A 20,778-nucleotide genomic window follows, 5' to 3' on the forward strand; every position below is an offset into this window, starting at 1 on the left:
TATCAAGAGCTAAAAGTTTGCAAGAGAACGATGCAACCAATTTGGAAAGCAGTTTGCCCTTTTTCTGAAAAGCTTCAAACAGTTAAGGAATGAACTAATAATTCCACTCCTTGGGTGGGATCTGCCCGAGAGAAATGAAACTATGTCCACACAAAAACTTGTGCCTGAATGTTCCTAGCAGCTAAAAGGTGGAACCGCTGTGGCGTTTCTTTGGGGGACATTAAAAATATCCTAAATTAGATTACGGTGATGGCTGTACAGCTTTGTAAATAGCCTAAGGGTCATTGAGTTGTACACTTTTAAAAGGGCGAACTTTATAATCCAATATATCTAAATTGACGGGAATTATATCTCAATAAAGCTGTGGAAGAAAAAAATTGAAAGTAGGTCGATCTTGGGGCAGTGCGTGGCTCAATAAACGTTGGTCATTATTCTTAATAATTAAATGTTCACAAAGCAAATTTCAAGCTCCCAGAGGAGCGCTGAGCAGGGGGTCGGGGCGGCCCAACTTTGAGCTCAGGCTGGTTCTTGGGCAAGTCCCTGAAGACAGGTATGTGAGTCTCCTTCGAGCGCGTCGGAAATGAACGGGTGAAACAATCCCCACCCGCCTCCCTGGGGCCTCCCTGGGGCCTCCCGAGGCGCGGAGGCCCAGAGGCAGCTGCAAACCTGGGGCTACCCGCCTGTGCGCGGCGAGGGAGGCCGGAGACCCGCCCGGGGGAACCCGGAAAGACTGGGGGAGCTGGTCCAGGTGAGCGCTGGCGCTCCTGATTGGCAGCTGGGCGAAGGCGGGATCCGGGTGACGGCTGCCCCGCCCCCTCCCGTCGAGCCTGTTGGCGCCATCCTGGGGAAAGTGGGCGGGGCGAGGGGGGTCCGGAGCGCCCATTGGGCGTGGGCGGGAGAGGGACGCCTAGAGTCCCGCCCCCGGCAGTGCGGTGGCCAATGGGCTCGGCGAGTGGGCGGGGCGGCGGCGGCGGCGTCTGCAGCTGCCGGGTGGCTGAGGTGGCTCAGGCGGCCGCGGAGGCTGAGGCGGCGGGCGCGGCCGGGATGGCGAAGAGCCGCGGAGAGAACGGGCCGCACGCGCCCGCGGCCGCGGGCAGCCTGTCGGGCACCCGGGAGAGCCTGGTCCCGGGCCCCGACGCCGCGGCCGCCGACGAGCTCAGCTCTTTGGGCTCCGACTCGGAGGCCAACGGCTTCGCCGAGCGCCGTATCGACAAGTTCGGCTTCATCGTGGGCTCTCAGGGCGCCGAGGGCGCGTGAGTAGCGCGGGGGCCGGGCCAGGGGTCGGGCGTGCTGCGAATCGCGAGGCTCGGGGCTCGGGATGCGCATAGATCCGCCTTCAGGACTGACCGCCGCGCCACTTCCTAAGCAGGGGGTGACCCCCCAGTCCCCACCCCATTGCCCCCTACACCACCGCCCTCCGCGGGTCGACTGACCCCCCAAACCGACATCAGACCTAGGAAGCGACCGACGGATCTTCTCCCCTCACCGCAGACGGGCAGACGACAGTGCCCTCCTCCCACCTGGGGACCGACTGACGGTCACCTGCACAAATCCCACCCCGATCCCAGGCTTTGCCACACTGGGCACCCACTCAGGGCTGACAGACAGGCACCTCCAGGAACGCACAGAGCCGCAGATTCCCCGTGCCACCGCCCCACCACTCCGCTCTAGGGGACTCCCACTGTGGTCACCCAGATGGCCCCACCCAGGACTGACAGTCCCGCCCGGTCCTGGGACACCCCCTTCCCTCCCTGCTTCTTACTAGTAGGAGAGAACATCAGCCTAACTCTAGGTGTGCTGTGGGGCTGGGCACCTTCCCCCCACCCCCAAACTGCTCTGGGGGAGCAAGCAGACAGCTGGGTTTCTGCTCCCAGAGCATCTAGGTCCCCCGCCCCCAGGGCCCAGAGGCCCTGGGCTGGCAAGTCAGAAATGTGAGTCAGGGGAGTGGCCCTCTCTCCCAGAGCTGGGCACACTCTGCCCCCCAAAGTCCTCAGAGCCCAGTCCTTAGCTCCTGTGTGCATAGGCTGGCGGTCCCCTTAGAAAAGGTGGAGGCCAGATCCTGCTCGAATCCAGGCTACCTGGTCACATGAGAGGGCCCCAGACAGAACTGATAAGTCTCATCTTATGTCTCTGTCAGCAGGGAGTCTCACCAGCCCAGCTATGATTCTTCCTCCTGGTTCTCTGACCCCTTGTGACTGTCCCAGCTCCCCCAGCCTCTCGGGTGGCTTATGGACATGCCTTGGACTCCATGCCCCACAAGCTGCTCTAAACAGGCCACTTCCGGAATTCCCCCCCAGCCAGAAAGCCTCTTCTGCATCAGGCCTCCTCTTCCTTGGAGAAATGGAGTCCCCACCTCTAAGGAGAAGTCCCTCCCACCTACTGACTTCGCCTCCTCCAGCCTCTCCCCATGTATTCATAGGAGCCTAAGCCCAGTCCATTCCAGCAACCTCACCCTGATCTTTGTCACAGTTCCCCAGAGATTAGTTTGTGAAAGCCCAAAGGGGACATGGGGTGTGTTTCCGAGTTGGGGAAGAGTCATCAGGGATGAGAGCCCTGAGAGAGGTGGAGTCTGGCAAACCGGGAATGGTGGTCTCAGTTGCATTTGTGGGTTCTTAGGAGGAAAAGCCCAGATGTGTGAGTAAATTCTAAGAGAATTCATACTACCTCTGTCTTGGGGGCAGTTAGTTAGCCAGAACGTTCTTCGGGTGCAAAGCAGTGTGATACAGTGAGAAAAGGACTTTGGAATCACACTTACTGGCTGTGTGACCTTGGGCAAGATCATGAGAATCTCTGAGCCTGTTTACTCATTGTTAAGGGTAACCCTAACACCGACTTTCACGGTTACTCTGGGGAGTCCGTAAGGTCAGGTGGGAGAAGGTGTCTAGCACAGTGCTTGGACTAAGTAGTTTTCTCTCTATGGTTCAGAGAATTGAGAAAAGTGAGGGAATACCTCTGGTATTTGTGGACAGAGAGAGACCCCAGTGGGAGCACCTCCCTTTGGCTGTCATCCGCAACCAGGCCGCCAGACATCTGTCTTTCCCAACCCCCAGCCACAAACCCGGGATGTGGCTCCGCAGACGCCTCCTACATCACTGGTGTTTGTAATGCTGACCCTGAAGCCGGGTCCCAGGTCTACTCCTCTCGCCCTGCCACAATTTTCTTGGCCTTGTTGGTCAACCTAAATTCTCTGGTGTCTGCAACTTGAATGCTCCCCGCTTACCTTAATATTGTGGTTCCAGAAAGGCCAAGAATAAGGCCCTGCCCAAACCATAAGAGGGGAAGTTACAAAGTTTCAGGGTGACTGCCCTAAGCCCAGTCTCGTGTTTGAGGTTTCGGAGCCCATGTGCTCTCCCCAAGAAGTGAAACATTAGCGCTGATGGCAGCAGTGGAAATGGCGGGGAGACTCTGGCTCCAGATTAAAGGTCCAGTTCAGCCACCACCCTGGTCCAAAGGTTGTCTCAAGACGGTCAGTTTGGGCAGTTGCTAGGGGTTTGGGGGTGGGGGAAGGAAGCAGGACAGAGGCCACCCCAGCTCAAGTGCCTGGTGTGAGGAGATTGTAATATCAGATTGTTTGAGCTGGAAGGAATTTTAAGAGATTGGCCAGGGTAGGCCTTACTTATGGTACAGATGAGGAAATCGAAGCTAATAGGGATGGACTAGCCAAGGAAGGCGCATTTTGTCATTACCAGTTCATTAACCGATCAACCTCTGGTCTGGGACCTTTTTTCTCCTCAGCATCTAATGTAAGACTTGTAGCAGAGTAAATACCCAATTAGTATTTATTAAAGTTAATAATGCTTCAAACATTCCAAGTCAGAAATCTGTGACCTTAGAAATGGCTGTCTTTATATAGACATAAATCTATTGAGGCTTGAGAGAAGTGATTAGCCTCAACTCTTTATTCTCTTAGGAGTGAAAATAGGAATTGGACCCAGATCTCCTGATTCCCAGTCCTGGACTTTTCCCACTTTCTTGCTCTGTCCTTTGTGCTTACTGTGCAGGGAACCTTTGGTGGGACTGAGATGGTTATGAACTCTGGGATCCCTTGGGTGTCTGCTTCCTGTGAGAGGAGGGAGGGATCAGAGCTGGGCCCAGAGAGAAACATCTGGAGCAGCAGTCTTGCCTTCTGCAGTTCATCTTCCCATCCTCTAGGCCCTCCACTCCTCCTAGCCAACTCTGATAGCCCCAAGACTTTGGAAATCTTAGAACTGGCTATATTGGTATCTCTATAGTTTGGGGAAGGATTTCTGTGGCATAGTGGGTTGCTCATTGGGCTGTTTACCACAAGGTCAGCAGCTTAAACCCACCAGCGCTGCACGGGAGAAAGATGAGTCTTGCTACTCCTGTGACGAGTTGCCGTCTGGAAACCCACAGGAGCAGTTCTACCCTGTCCTGTGGGTTCGCTGTGAGTCAGAATGGACTCAGTAGCAGTGAGTTTGAGTTGATACTATGCTCTGTGCCAGTTTTTGTTGGGGTGAGGCCAGGGCCATCTTGGCAGGCCTCCCTGTCTCCCCACTACTTTCTCCAGTTTGTAAGCTCAGAGCATCTTCTTTTTTTTGAGCTATTATAAATCCCAGGATAGCATAGAGCTGGCAGTGCAGTGGTCCCTGGGTGGCCCATCTAGAAGGAGGCAATGGTATATGTGGGTCCCTGTTCTGTGACTCTAGACCATAGGCCCTCCCATTCTCTCTCCTCTTTCCCTTCCCTAGCCTCAAAGGAAAATCCGGTTTGGTGGCCCTGTGGGTGTTCTAAGGCTTCAGACAAGACCTGACTTGGCAAGGGTGGGGGCCAGTGTGCCAGCTGCTGCCCTGGGAAGGTGCCTCTGTGTCCGCCTGCTTGGAAACCCTAAGCTGTGGGAAAGAGATAAGGCGGTGGGGCCTGCTTGATGTTTTGTCCGCTCAGCACCTGCAATAGGACCTCCAGAGGCCAGTCTGGCCTGGCCATGGTCCAGCCACCCAAGTGGTTTACACTGAGCTAGGGGAGAGAAAGTGCTCTCTCCTTGACTGAGCTCTGGAACCCGACTGTCTGTGTGCCCTTCGACATGTTGCTTCACTTCTCTGAGCCTCAGTTTCTCACCTGTATAGTATGCTAATACTGGCATTTTAGAGTTCATGTGAGGTTGAAGAGAGTTTATGTTTGTAACTCACTCAGTGCCATTGAGTCAACACTGACTCAGGGACCCTATCATAGGACAGACAGGGTAGGGCTGCCACTGTGAGTTCCCGAGACTGTGACTCTTGATGGGAGTGGAAACCCTCATCTTTCTCTCTGAGAAAGGCCCATTGAGGAAGATCTGTAAGGAGCGACCCCCAGGGAGAATGGCCAGAGTCGGTCTGGTTTTAGCCATCCCATAAGCCAGAGTCCACATTGCTTTCGTCTTGCCTCCAAAATGTTGCATTGCATTAGGGCTGTTTGACTTTGCTAGGATTGTGCTCCTTGTACAGGTGAGGAAACCAAAGCTTAGAGATTACTTATAGTCAGTAACAGAGCCAGCTCGGAGAGGATCTTCTACCCTGTGCTTCACCTGCATGGCACTCTCCACTCTATTCTGTCTCGCTCATCAATCCAGTTGAGCCTCCAAGACATGTTCAGCAGAGCAGATTCTGTCTCGTACCCATGGGCAGTCCCTAGCTGATTCCTCATTTAAACTTTCAGGCAGCACACCTGAGGGGAGGAGGCCGCCCTTACCTGCTTTGCTTGTTCTGGGCCTATTTTCTGTTCTCTTGGGTCCCAGCCAGGGAGAAACTACCTTGACCACCTCACTGGCAAATCAACCTCCCAATGCTTAAGCAAGCTCCTTAGAAGCCAGCAGTCCAGGAGTTGGGGGGCAGCTGTCTACTTTGGGTTTCTTTATTTCACCTGTCTCCCTTTTCCATCCCTCCTGCCTGTACCCCACTCTACCCCATTTCATATCCCATTCAGCTGCACAGAGGGCTGTACAGCTTCAACAGCAACCTGGCCGCGAATACCCAGTCAGCTCATCCACCCAAGTAGTGAGCTTATCGACCAGTTATTGAACACCTCCTTTGCCAGACCCTGTGACTGGTACAAGGAATACAGACCTGAATATGACATCTGTGTCTTGTTATCTTCAAGTGGTTCACAGACCAGCTGCAGAGTAGACTCATAATATTATCATTACAGTATTGAGTGATACAGTCGTTGAAGTGTATGGGTGTGCTCAGAGTCCAGAGCAGTGGTTTTCAACCTTCCTAATGCCGTGACCCTTTAATGTAGTTCCTCATGTTGTGATGATCCCACCCCAGTCATAAAACAATTTTTGTTGCTACTTCACAACTGTAATTTTGCTACTGTTGTGAATCGGGTGACCCCTGTGAAAGGGTTGTTTGACCCCCAAAGGGGTTCTCGACCCATAGGTTGAGAACTGCTGGTCTAGAGGAAGCAGCAACCAGTGTTGTTTACAGAACAACACTGCTCCAGGAGGACCCTTAGTTCTCGAGGGCTGCTTCAGAAATACCACAAGTGCATGGCTTTAACAAACACATTTATTCTCTCAGAGTATAGAAAGGTTAGAAGTTCAAACCCAGGGCACCGGCTTTAGGGGAAGACTCTCTGTTGGCTGAGAGCAAGTGCTTGTCTCCCTTTAGCATTCGTGGGCCTGGTGTCCCTTGGAGACCTCTGTGGTCTCTGGGTCCAAAGGAAGTGCTCCACTCCGGCTCTTTTTTTCTTGGTAATATTGAGATGTCCCTATGATCTTGGCTTATTTGTTAATCTCTTTTATATCTCACATGAAGTTGACTCAAGATGCAACCCAATCTTGTCCATTAACATAATTGCCTCGAATGCATAAAGGTGTGATGTTTTACAGTAGAATAATTGCCTCGGATCATAAATTGGAGGAGTTTGACTACTAAGAATCATGGCTTAACCAAGTGGACACAGATTTCATAGGGGACACAGTTCAGTCCCAAACCGAAGGGAATGTGCCAAGTGCCCCAATAGTCAGGTGTTTGGGAAATGTTGTGGACCAAGCGTACAGGTGGCAAGAAGATGGGGAGGCCTGGGAAGCAGGTTGGGCAGACTGCTTATTCTTGAATGTCAGCCCGAGGCCTCGTGTGTTTTTGTGGAGCAGAGGCAGAGGGTGGCAGGAACACCAGTTAGAAAAGTCCAGGATGATGGTAGGCCTGGAAAAGGTCTGGAGCTGTAAGGATGGAGAGACTGGCTAATTGGCTGTGTGGACTGAGCAAGAGCTGGAAGGCCCGAAAGCAATTCTGACCTTGTAGTCTCTGTCCAGATTGTATGGTAGGGCAGCCTGTAAGGAGAGCTACTTTTTTCTCCAAGCAGAGAGGAGTGAGGCCTAAGGGCATGGAACACCTACCTTAGGGGGTTGCAGCTGGAGAGAGTGGGTTTGGGCCCTGGGGACAGCTTGGGTGGGTCAAGGAGAGGCTGATGGCCAGCTTGGCCTAACCTAGTCATTCTGGTTCAGGGCCTGTGAGAAGGCAAATCCTCAGTATGTAGCGGTACTGCCAGTAGTTTCTCAAAGAGATGAAAGATTTTGGCTAGAAATAGGGATTTAGGATTAAGAATTGCGGCCTTCAGTATGGGATTACAACTCAATGTAGAAACAAACAAAAAACCAAATTCGGTACCCTCGAATTGATTCTGACTCATAGCTACCCTATAGGACAGGGTGGAAGTGGTCCCATGAGTTTCTGAGTCTGTAACCCTTTACGGGAGTAGAAAGCCTCATCTTTCTCCCGTGGAGCAGCTGGTGGTTTTGAACTGCCAACCGGTGGTTACCAGCTCCAAACCCTCACAACTGGACCAATAGGTAACATTATGATAAATGGAAAAAGATTGGAGTTGGCAATAATTTCATTTTACTTGCATCCACAATGAATGCTCATGGAAGCAGCAGTCAAAGGATCATTACATTGGGTAAATCTGCTGCACAAGAAAGCCTCGTTAAAGTATTGAAAAACAAGGATGTTACTTTGAGGACTAAGGTGTGCCTGATTCAACCCATGACATTTTTAATAGCTTCATATCCATGTGAACGTTGGACACTGATTAATAAGGAAGACCAGAGAAGAATCAATGCATTTGAATTACGGTGCTGGCAAAGAATATCAAAAGTACTGTGGACGGCCAAAAGAACAGACAAGTCTGTCTTCAAAGAAGCACAGCCAGAATGCACCTTAGAGGCAAGGATGGCGGGACTTTTTCTCATATAGTTTGGACATGTTGTCAGGAGAGCACTCCCTGGAGGACATCATGCTTGGTAGAGTGGACGGGCAGTGAAAAAGAGGAAGGCCTTCGACAAGATGGATTGACACAGTGGCAGCAACAGTGGACTCAAACAGAACAATTAAGTGGATGGTGCAGGACCGGGCACTGTTCCATTCTGTTGTACATAGGGTCGCTATGAATCAGGGCCAACTCAATGGCACCGAACAACGGAACAACCATGTAGACAACAGCACAGGGGTCGGCATGGCAGTTCCAGCTCCACCATGGGGCCCTGGTAGCTTATAATTAGCTCTTCATGGGTGTGGGTCTTTTAGGCTCTGGCCTACCAACCTGGTCCCTCAGAGAATTTTCAGCTTAGGAGGGAAACCAGACATTCCACAAGTGGTTATAGATGTGGCATATGTACAAAAAGACTGTGAGGATTAGAGAGATAACTGGATTGGGAAGAGACTGTAAGCCAAGATGGCTGAACAGGAATGGGAACATCCTAGTGCTGGAATTCACTAGTCACCAACCCAGGTGTGCCCTTGAGAGAGCTGCTTAATCTCTCTGTGCCTTCATTAGAAAACCAGGCCATTTTACTAGGATGATGTTGAAGAGCACTTATGCTTCCAATGTCTTGTACCTGACCTTGGTGTATAGGAAGATTACTTTGAGAAGATCTTTCTGAGGCACCATGTAAGGACAAGGAGTCAGCACGGCATAGCCCAAAGAGGCCAGCGCTTCCAGCATGTTCTGTTCTCGCTCCCTTGTGTGGGCCCAGTCGCCCTTGCTTAACTGAGCATGTAATCAGAAAGTATTGAAAAGCAAGGTTGTTACTTTGTGGACCTGATCCCCCCATGTGCACCTGATCCGACCCATGGTATTTTTAATAGCTTTATATCCATGTGAAAGTTGGACCACCCTTTGCAGCTGGGCTCACAGGAGCCCCGGTAATGGCTCAGAGATGATTTTACTCTGCTTACCAAGAAGGAAACTGAAGGTGGGACCCAGGCTTGTTCCTTCCAATCACCCAGCTTGGTAAAGCTGGCGACCCCTTGGTGGCCCCCCTCTTCTTCCTGTCCTAGCCTTAGGACTTCAGCCCAGCCTGAAGTGTCTGCACTTCTCCAGATGTCTTGGGTTGTTTTTGTGGCTGAGCTATTAGGTGACAGTGGCACCCTTAAGCCTATAGAAGGCCGGAGATGGATGACAAATATCCTGTCCCTGGTTTCTACACACAGCCCCTCTCACGGGCAGGGTGGCTGGGTAGTGACTGGACCAGGAGCGCCTCCTCAGTGTGCTCTGTGATCTGGGTTTTGTGTGACCAGATGCAATCCTGCGCAGACAGCCACTTCTGAAGATGGGTCCGCTCTCCCGGGCTTCACAGAGAAGGAGAACCTACTGTGGGGTCTGGGAGAGCCCAGAATTGAGAGACCACTAGATTTGGCCTTGAGTCCTGGCCCTATCACTTTGCAGCCAGAGGGTGATTTTGGGAGTAGGGTGGAACAAGGGTTAGGATTTCGGGAAGCGATATGTAAAACAAACATGCTGCAATATAAGCACTCCCTGGTACAGTTTGGGCCCCTGCTACGTTGGTGATGGAGAGCCAGATTCTCTCACAGGTTCTGCCCTCCCACCCAGGGCTGTGGGAGTCAGCCGGAGTCAGTCCCACTCAGCCTGTGGTCCTGGTCTACATGGCAGGTTGGGAATTCCCCATCAGTTGCTTATTGAGTACTTTGAAGCAGATAGTATGCCAGTTCTCTGGGGAGGCTGTTTTCCCCTACCCCATCTCAATTATCTCTGGCTTTCAATGATCTCTGAGGTGTACTGATCACCGGAATCCCCATTTTACCAGAGAAGTAAAGGGACTTGTCCAACATCTCATAGTTTGTTACTCCAGTCCACTAAACCCTAAGCTCCCTGGGAACAAGGTTTATGCTTCTCCCTGCCTACAGTTAACAACACTCAGTGCAGCAGCTGTGTAACAGCAGGAGAGGAGGGGGGTCATAGGAGTTAGACTAACTGGGCTCCCCTTCAGTACAGCCGCTGTCTCACTCACTCACTCACTCACTCAGAATCCCCAACTGCCCACCCAGTTACTGGTTTGTTTCATCATCTGCACATGGAGGAGACTAATTAGAAGACCTGTCTCATAGCTTGTGGTCAGGATTAAATGCAATGATGTAAGCTAAGTGCTGAGTATAACGTCTGGCACATAACAAAGTGTTACAACAGACATCAGTTAAGTTAATTTAATATTACAGCGGTAATGTTGTAAAAGGCTTTCCCCAAGCACATCTCTGGGCAGCCTTGTGTAGCACAGTGAGAAAGATCTCTCACCCGGCTATCAGGCCTGATAGGGAGTGCCCTCTATCAAGCTCAAACTGTGCGGTCCTCGTGTGACTGCAAGGCAAAGGGCAGTGTTCTCACCTCACTGCTGAGACAGCTGGAACTCAGAGAGTGCTGGAGGTCACAAAGCTCACGGTCCATCAGCCTGGTTCCTCAGCTCCCGCTAGGTACCAGCCTCTGTCCTAGCCCCTCCACACACAGCCATGGGTGTCACTGGGAGAGCCCTGCCCTCCAATGCCATACCTTCCCTCTGAATGCTGCCTTGGCAGAGCGGACAGCTGACCAAGAAGCCAAACCCACTCACTGGACTGTCCCCATTCCCCAAACAAGTTGTGCCCTCTCTTGCTTACGCTGGGCATTCTGCCCACTGTACCTGTGCCTCTTTCTCAGCCTGGCCATTTCCTGGCACCTTCAAGGACCACTCAAGAGACGACTTCCCTTTAAAGCTTTCCCCAAACCTCTCAGCCTTTTACCCAGGAAGCTCATTGCAGATTCCCAGCACCCTGTCAAGCCGTCTAAAATGTGCACTTGTACGCATGCTTCCCCAGCTGACTCCTCTGCCACACTGCCTCCTTAAAGGCAGGCACAAGGTTTTCTCCGCCTTTCTGGATGATGCAGGGCCTAGAAAAATGTGTGTGGGATATAATGATGTGCTGGTTGCATAGTCTTTGTAGAGAGGAAAGGGAGTTCTGAATAAGGTCTTGGAAGGGCGGGGGGGGGGTGGGTGGTGGGATTGAAGCAAAAGTGGAGGGGCTGGGAGGAGGCAGCTCAGAGAGGTACCTATAGGTAATAAGGCCAGGGGAGAAAGGAGGAGGTGTACAGGGCACAAAGGGGGCTGGAGAATCAGGATCTGAGGTTTCGATTGGACTAGGAGGGCAATAGGGAGCCTTGAAAGGACTTTAGGCAGAGGCCTTATTTAAGCAGGGAGTCAAGATGACTTTGACTATATCCCCTAAGGCCACTACTGATTTGGTAAGGATAGGTGAGGAGGGCCTATTCTTAGATTTAGAGTCCGTGGCCCCCAGGCGCTTGCAGTGAGATTGGGAGTCCAGTCATGGAAATGCAGGGAATTGGAAGCATTACTCTGCCTAGAAGGGGAGGGAGTGTCTTCTATTGTAAGTAATCACCCCACCTTTTCTATGCTTATCAAGGAGAGCTGTCATGGGGTTTCTCCCTTGGCCAGCTTCCTTCCCTAGCTAAATGGCTTTGAGGAATTCCTTGCTTTTGTTTTATTTTTCATTGTGATTTGGGTGAAATTTTACAGAGCAAATTGGGGTTTCCATTAAACAATTCATAATTTGTGTGTGTGTGTGTGTGTGTGTGTGATATTGACTGCAGTCCCCACAGTGTTACAGCACTCTTCCCACTTCCTTCCTGTGTTAGCCGTTTCTCTTCCTCCTCCTTTCCTGTCCCTTCCTGCCTTCTGGGCATTGTGTCTGGGCAGGTGCTGCCCTGTGGATCTCATGGACGATTGTTCCAAGGAGTGCTTATCTTCCTGGTGTTATCTTTCCACTTATTTATCATTTGGCAGAAAGTTGAGCCAGAGGATGAGCTCGGTTCCAGGCCTGAAGGGTGACTAAGTAAGGCTGTACTTTCAGGGTTTCTACCAGTCTGTCAGACCTGTCAGCTTGCTCTTTTTCATGGATTTGAGTTTTGTTCCACACTTTTCTCCCATTCCACTCAGGACCTCCTATTGTGATCCCTTTCAGAGCTTTCAGCAGTGGTGGTCAGGTACCATCTAGTTCAGGGGTCCTCAAACTTTTTAAACAGGGGGCCAGTTCACTGTCCCTCAGATCCGTTGGAGGGCTGGACTATAGTTTTTTTTAAAAAACTAAGAACAAATTCCTATGCACACTGCACATATCTTATTTTGAGGTAAAAAAATGGGGCAAAAACACCCAGTGGGCCAGATAAATGTCCTGGGCGGGCTGCATGTGGCCCGCGGGCCGTAGTTTGAGGACGCCTGATTAGTTCTGCCTTTCGGCTTTGAGGGCTGGGGTTGACATGCTTTATTAGTGTTTTGGACTAATTGTGTCTTTATGTCTTAGATATTCTTCACGCTGTTTGGGACAGGGAGAGGCTAATAGTTGCCCCCCAGATGGCCAAGGAGTGTCTTGCTAGAAAGAAGCCAGCAGTGCTGGTGCCTGAAGGAACCATTTCTTCCATCTCATTTCAAATAGGGTGGAGCTGAGTAGAGTGGAGAGCTGGGCAGTGGTCCAGGGCACCGAAGCCAGCAGAGGGTGGAGAGAACCTGTTTACCATTGTGCACTGACCCAGGGAATCCCTCCTGGGAAAGGGAGGCAGGCCCAGAAATAGGCCTTGCAAGTTGGAGAGAGGAAAGCAAGCCAAGCTCCTTTCTCCCAGACATGGAGCCTGAACATGGCTAGCCCCTCCAAGGCAGGGCAGCCAGGGCCATAAGGAGGAGCACCAGCCTGTGTACAGCCCTTTCCACACTGGCCTGGGCAGATCACCCTCTAGGCTGCAGCCTTCCCAGATGTCTGCGGGGGTAGATTCATTGGAGCCGCCCACATCTCACCGGACTGGGCTCCCAGCCCTGACACTCAGTTTCAGCCCCCTCTCCCACAGCAGAAAACCCTCTTTCTACTTCTAGTTGTTGTCACCTCTTAGAGCAGCGAGCACCTGGAGTTGTTAACCAGGTTGCAAAGTAGCTCAGCCTTTTGTTTGCTGACACTTGTCTTTTGTGCCCTGGGTAGGGAGGGGAGCTCCCCAACTCTTGCTATTCTGGATCAGTGACTGGGCGAGCTCCCTCTGCCATCTACGTGATAGTTTTTACCCTTGGTTGAGACTTTGCAGGCTGCCTCCTCTCCATCCTGGAGACCCAAATGTAAACAAGAGGCCACTCTTGCCCTTCTCAGCCCAGAGGGTGCTGGTGGCTCGCTCCGGGGCAATAAAAAAGAAGGAAAGGAAATGGGACAGGCATCTGGCCCTGTTATGTGTGGGCACTTGACGTTTATTAGATCCCTTGGGTGTTCATGTGCAGCCTTACTTCTAGGCTATGTTAACGTTGGGCAGATTCCTCAGCCTGGCGGAGCCGTAATTTTCTTGTCTGGTAAATGGAGACAATACAACCACCTTCCTTAGATGATGGTGTGGGTGAGGACTACAGTAACGCCTACCAAGTCCGTGCCTAGTCCACAGCCTGTGCCTCAGCTCCTCTTGCCTCTCTGTGATCCCAGGTGGTGGCCTTGCCCCACCTTACAACCTGCCCCCTCGCACAAAGCTGTAAAGCAGTAGAGCCCCTGTTAGAAACCCAGATTCACAGCTAGGTGTTTTAAGGAAATTACTTCCATCTCTGGAGCCTCACTTGCCTCGGAGTTAAAGCCCATTGCCCTTGAGTCAATTCTGACTCACAGTGACCTTGTGTAAGGTTTCTGAGGCTGGAAATCTGTATGTGAGCAGATAGCCTCGTTTTCCTCTCTTGAAGCGACTGAGGGGTTTGAGCCACTGACCTTGTGGTTTACAGCACTGACCTTGTGGTTTACAACCCAATGCTTACCTGACAGAGCCACCCAGGCTTCCGGAGTACCGTGGGGTTAATCTGCTCTGCCAGCTGCAGAGGGCAGTTTATGTGGATTAGTTAGATGAGAAAAGGGATGTGAAAGTGCTAGGTAATCTACACATACCAACCACTTTAAAAGACAACACAAGAACTTGTTGCTTAATAGCTCTCATTTGTTCAATAATCCCTATAAAAATATGAGAGGGTTTCAGAATGTTCATGGAAGAATTCCATTATCTTTTAATTCCATTTCTCCACAAACTTTTGGAAGCATCCTCATATGAGGCCTGATTTAAAGATAAGGAGCCCCCAGGGGTAATGCAAACAGTTAAGTTCATGGCTAATAACGGAAATGGTGGTGGTTTCAACCCACCCAAGGGTAGGGTACCTTGGAAGGAAGGTCTGGCTGTCTGTTTCTGGAAGGTCACAACCCAGTTCTACACTCACACATGAGGTTGCCATGAGGATGGAGTTGACTGGATGGTAGTTGCTTGGGTTGGGTTTATTAAAGAGGAAGAAGTGGGTGCTTAAGGATACATAGGTTGACTTCAGAGACCCCGCTCTGCTTATTCTCACCCTGCCCACGAGGCTTCGCTGCTGCCTCAGCTTTCTGCCTAGGGTGTTAAGTGATGAGGCTTGGAAGGCTGGAGAAGTGAGTGAGGCTGGGGAGGAGTGGGCTAGAATGGTTCCTTGGGGCATAAGAGTCTGTCAAGCTGGAGGGACGGAGGTATGCTTGGGCAGACAGCAGCTGTTTGGAAGGAGGGGACAGAGAGCCCCAGTCCATGGTCTCAGCAGCTTTGAAACCTGTCTTGACCCTCAGCACTTAGGGACAGCTCCTCCATTTAGGTTTGGGGAGAGGGCAGGGGTAGCCTGTGAGCTTGCAGATCAGGTAGTCAGTGGAGTGTCATTGCCTCCTTGGGCCATGGCTTGGCCTTGATACAGCATGGCACACCCTGGCCAAACCTGGCTCAGCAAGGGAGCCTGACAGGATTCTCCCTGACTGTCCACTTTTGTCTCTTTTGTTCCTCTCCTGCTCAGGCAGCCAGGGACCCGCTCATGACCCATGTTTGATGTTTCCACCTGTGCTTCCCGCTGTGTCTGTGCAGAACATTGGCCTCATTGAGCATTGACTGGGCTTGGGCAGGCTTCTCAGGACAGTCCCAGTGCTGGGGCTTGGATATGAGGGGTAGAGCCACCCTGCACCATCTGGAGAAGGGCCCAATTTCCCCAGAGCATTCCCTGTAGGTCAGGCCACATATGAGTCACTGTGGCAGAGGGGAAGTCCTGCTTCCACCAGCCACTTAGGAGCTTGCTGATTTTGCCCCAGTCGTATTACAACCTGACTTCTCTGAATTGTCAAGTTTCTCCTGGGCCAGATGGAAATAATAATCTATGGAAGATTTGCCTCACTAGGTGATTACAAAAACAAAAACAAATGAACCAAAGCCATTGCTATGGAATTGATTCTGACTCATAGCGACCCTCCAAAACTGATGTTTTCTCAGAAACAGAGTGCAATATCTTTCTCCTGGGGAGTAACTGTGGACTTCAGCTGATGACCTTGTAGGTAGCAGGTAGCAGTTCAATGCCTAACCCAGGAATCCTACCAGGAATCCTTAAGGCACCTTATCCTGCAACTGCACCCCCCTCCATAAAACCCCACTGCAATCAAGTCAATTCCTATTCTTTTTTTTAAACCATTTTATTGGGGGCTCGTACAACTCTTATCCCAATCCATACATCCACCCATGTGTCAAGCACATTTGTACATTTGTTGCCATCATCGATGATTCTTAAAACATTTGCTTTCTACTTGAGCCCTTGGTATCAGCTCACTTTTCCCCCCTCTATCCCCTCCTACCACCCATGAACCCTTGATAACTTATCAATTATTGTTATTTTGTCATGTCTTACACTGTCCAACATCTTCCTTCATCCACTTTTCTGTTGTCCATCCCCAGGGAGGGGATTATATGTAGATCCCTGTAATCGGTCCCCTCTTTCTACTCCACCTTCCCTCCACCCATTCTCACCACTGGCCCTGAGGAGTTCATCTGCCCTGGATTTCCTGTGTTTCCAGTTCCTATCTGTACCAGTGTACATCCTCTGATCTAGTCAGATTTTTAAGGTAGAATTGGGATCATGATAGTTTTAAATATGTTTCATTGTTGCTACACTGCACCCTCACTAACTCATCTCCTCCCCATGACCCTTCTGTAAGGGGATGTCCAGTTGCCTACAGATGGGCTTTGGGTCCCCACTCCGTACTCCCTCTCATTCACATGATATGATATTTTGTTCTGATGATGCCTGTTACCTGATCCCTTTGATGTCTTATGATCACACAGACTGGTGTGCTTCTTCCATGTTGGCTTTGTTGCTTATCAGCTAGATGGTCACTTGCTTATTTATTTATTTTTAAAAAACATTTTATTAGGGACTCATACAACTCTTATCACAATCCATACATACATCAATTGTATAAAGCGCATCTGTACATTCTTTGCCCTAATCATTTTCAAAGCATTTGCTCTCCACTTAAGCCCTTTGCAACAGGTCTTCTTTTTACCCCCTTCCTCCCCACTCCCCCTTCCCTCTTGAGCTCTTGATAATTTATAAATTATTATTTTTGTCATATCTTGCCCTGTCTGATGTCTCCCTTCACCCCCTTTTCTGATGTCCATCCCCCAGAGAGGAGGTCACATGTAGATCCTTGTAATCGGTTCCCTCTTTCCAACCCACTCTCCCTCAACCCTCCCAGTATCGCCCCTCACACCCCTGGTCCTGAAGGTATCATCCGCCCTGTATTCCCTGTGCCTCCAGCTCCTATCTGCACCACTGTACATCCTCTGCTCTATCCAGACTTGCAAGGTAGAATTCGGATCATGGTAGTTGGGGGAAAGCTGTATTCTTCATCGGTGCTACATGGCACCCTGACTGACTCCATCTCCTCTCCTAAACCCCTCTATGAGGGGATCTCCAGTGGCCAACAAATGGGCTTTGGGTCTCCACTCTGCACTTCCCCCCTCATTCACTGTGGCACTATTTTTTTCCCTGATGATGCCTTATACCTGATGCCTTCGACACCTCGTGATCGCACAGGCTGGTGTGCTTCTTCCATGTGGGCTTTGTTGCTTCTGAGCTCGATGGCTGCTTGTTTACCTTCAAGCCTTTAAGACCCCAGACACTATCTCTTTTGATAGCCGGGCACCATCAGCTTTCTTCGCCACATTTGCTTATGTACCTGTTTGTCCTTGGGGATCGTATCTTGCAGGTGTGCACCCAATGATATGATTTTTTTGTTCTTTGATGCCTGATAACTGATCCCTTCAGAACCACGTGATCACACAGGCTGATGTGTTCTTCCATGTGGGCTTTGTTGCTTCTGACCTAGATGGCCGCTTGTTTATCTTCAAGCCTCTAAGACCCCAGGTGCTATATCTTTTGATAGCCGGGCACCATCAGCTTTCTTTACCACATTTGCTTATGCACCCATTTTGTCTTCAGTGATCGTGTCCGGAAGGTGAGCATCATGGAATGCCAGTTTAATAGAACAAAGTGTTCTTGCATTGAGGGAGTGCTTGAGTGGAGGCCCAATGTCTATCTGCTACCTTAATACTAAACATAAATGTATGTACATAGATCTATTTCCCCATCATCATATATAAATATATTTACATATGTACAAGCCTGTATTTAGAGCTCTATAAATTCCGTTTGCCTCCTAGTTCTTTCCTCTATTTCCTTTTACATTCCTCTTGTCCCACTATCATGCTCAACCTTCATTTGGGTTTCAGTAATTCCTCTCAGTTACATTGCCCTTGATCAAGCCCTACCAGGCCCCTTACACCCTCCTGCCATTGATTTTAGATCACTTGTTCCCTTGTCTCCCATTCCCTGCCAGAACAGTTGGCCGATTTGTTTTCTCCTCCAGATTTTTTATGTAGCCTATCTTATCTAGATAGACCTGCAGAGATAATAATATGCACTAAAACAAGACAGAGCAAAAGAAAGCAACACAAGAAAACAGCAATAACAACAAAAAAGAAAAGCCTGTAAATACTTTAAGATCTGTTTGTTGACCATTAGGAGTGTTTTCTGGTGGAATCTGATGGGGTGCCACGCCCTGGCCCCAAAGTCTAGTTTTGGTACTCCCTCGGGACTTCCTTGCTCTGCTCCCCTTGCTGTTCTGTTTCACGCCCTTAGTGTTTTCCTCGGTGTGGTGGGGTCAGATTGGGCGTATTCCCACACAGTGTCTCCCGTGTTGTCCCCTGTAGGGCTGTGGGTCAGTGAGGGATGTCGTGTCTCATAGTGGGGCTGGCCATATCGTCCTCTCTGTGCATTGGCTGCTCTGAGTGGGGATATTGTCCTCAAGGCTTGGTGGGCCCAGGATGTGCTCTACTCTCTCTCCCTCTGGCTTCATTTGCTCCTATTTGCTCTGGTCAAACATGTCCCTCTCTCTGAGCTGTAGCTTCAGTGCTGTCCTTTGAAGTAAATTCTTCTGGGGGGAGGGACAGCTGTCCACATAGTTGGGATTGGGGCCCCTCAGACCTCTCCACTGCTTCCCTACTCCATGCCAGCAGCAGAGACTCTTGTTGCTATGTCAAAACCAGGTATTTCAGGGCTGGTGGTATATGCTATTTCTTTCATCCTTTGAAAGCCTAGGTTATGTCATAGGACACAGGGCAGAAACCATCCAAGCCTCCCTGAAGAAGTTCCTTGAGGGAACTAGCAGGGAATCTAGCAGAGTATTGTACATTTTAGTAATAAGGCCTTTGTCTGTCAATTCCTATTCTTAAAGACGCTGTAGTTACCATTTCTGAGACTGTCTTTAGGGGAGCAGAGAGCTTCATCTGGTGAGTTCAAACCACAGACTATAGTTCTGTGCTTATCCCACAGTGCTACCAAGGCCCTTTTAGGGCTTCTTAGTGGAACACAAGTGAAGTTGCTATAGGCAGACGTGGCCTGTAGCCCTGAATATAAAGCCGATGAAAGTAGTCAGGTTATGGTGAAAACCAGGTAGGGATCTGTTAAGCGCTTGTGAGGGGGATGGTGGGAGTTACCGAAGAAGGTCAAGATCTGGTGCTCTGAAGGAAGGAACTGTGCTGATTGACGTATGCAAGTTTTGGTGAAGTGCTCAGGTTAAACTTCATGTCTTAACCCATTAGTGTCAGTGCTAAAATCACTTTTTAGGAGCTATGACCAGCACTGAAAAAATAAAAATGAGGAGGGCAATGAGTGTACAAATGTGCTTTACACAATTGATGTATGTATGGATTGTGATAAGAGTTGTATGAGCCCCCAATAAAATGATTTTTTTTAAATCAATGGAATATAATGGAGAGTTCAGAAGGAGAACAAAACATAATCCTTTGAATTTCAAAAAATAAATAATATGAAAATTACACAAATAATATCAGAGTAAGTTGTTTAATAAAATGTATTTTCCATTGTATATACACCTATGTATAGGTTCATTGGTAGAATCCTCCCCTTCCATGTGGAGACCCAGGTTGGATTCCTGGCCAGGGGACCTCATGTGTACATAGCTACCGCCATGTTTCTGTGATGCTGAACAGGTTTCAGTGGACAGCCAGACTTGGGCTAGGAGGAAAGGCTTGGTGACCTCTTTCCCAGAATCAGCCAGTGAAAACCCTTTGGATCAAAGTAGTCTCTTATCGCAATGGCTGTAGTTCATACTCAGGCTTGGGAATTGTTTCCTTCACTTATGCATGTTGTCACTGAGTTGGCGATTACGTCAATGGTGTCTAACTACAGAATGTGTGTGTGTGTGGGGGGTGGGCGGGGTGTCTCAGTATAAAATGTATTTTTTTTATTAGGGATTGTAGTATAAAAATGGCGTTCTAACTCAGGATAAAGTTTTTAAGTTGAAGGCCAATTAATGAAAGCCTCCTGGAGGCTGAGGGTTCACCCGGAGAGCAAGAGTCAAGCACGTGGACTGTGGAACCAGTTAGCCTGGGTTTGAGTCCTAGCTCTGTCACTTACAGCTAGGGCATGGCCTTGAGCAAGTCACAAGCGTAAAACTTGTATTCTACTTATGTAAAATGGGAATAATGACATTATGGTGCAGTTCTCCATAACACTTGGATCTCTGTGATAGCAGCCAGTGTTTGTGTAGATAATGCAGATGAGGCATGTAGGAAAGGAACTGGTAAACAGTAAACATCCGTGCTCATGGAAGCAGCAGTCAACAAATCAAAGACATTACCGCATTTGACAGATCTGCTGCACCAGGCTCTTTAGAGTGTCAGAGAGCAACAATGTCACTTTGAGGACTAAGGTGCGCCTGACCCAAGCCATGGTATTTTTCCATCGCCTCACATGCACGTGAAAGTTGGACGGTGAACAAGGAAGACGGGAGAAGTATGAAGCATTTGGATTTATGGTGTCAATACTGGAAAGAACCATGGACTGCCAGAGGAACAAACAAATCTGTCTTGATGCCAGTCCAACCAGAATGCTCCTTAGAAACGAGAATGGTGAGATTTTGTACATGTTATCAGGGAAGACCAGTCTTGTGGTTGTTAAAGTAGAGGGTCAGAAAAAAGAGGAGGACCCTCGCTGAGGTAGATGTACACAGCGATTGCAACAGTGGGCTCGAACAGAACAGTGACTGTGAGGCTGGAACAGGACCAGGCAGCATTTTGTTCTTTTGGACATAGGGTCACTCACTGTAAGGCAGAACAACTTGATGTGCT

The 20,778-nt window shown here is 49.8% G+C and overlaps 1 protein-coding gene across 1 annotated transcript in view; it reads left to right on the plus strand.

Annotated features, from left to right (window-relative positions):
- Positions 1-988: 988 nt before the first annotated feature.
- TBC1D10A (TBC1 domain family member 10A) overlaps positions 989-20,778 on the plus strand; it is a 38,125-nt gene continuing 18,335 nt past the window's right edge. Inside the window, exon 1 of the mRNA XM_075534081.1 lies at positions 989-1,253. Within this exon, the coding sequence (XP_075390196.1) occupies positions 1,045-1,253 (209 nt within the window). The 5' untranslated portion in view covers positions 989-1,044. The remainder of the gene's footprint in view (positions 1,254-20,778) is intronic.

This window comes from Tenrec ecaudatus, chromosome 16 (genome assembly GCF_050624435.1).
Source record: "Tenrec ecaudatus isolate mTenEca1 chromosome 16, mTenEca1.hap1, whole genome shotgun sequence".
Classification (NCBI taxonomy): domain Eukaryota; kingdom Metazoa; phylum Chordata; class Mammalia; order Afrosoricida; family Tenrecidae; genus Tenrec; species Tenrec ecaudatus.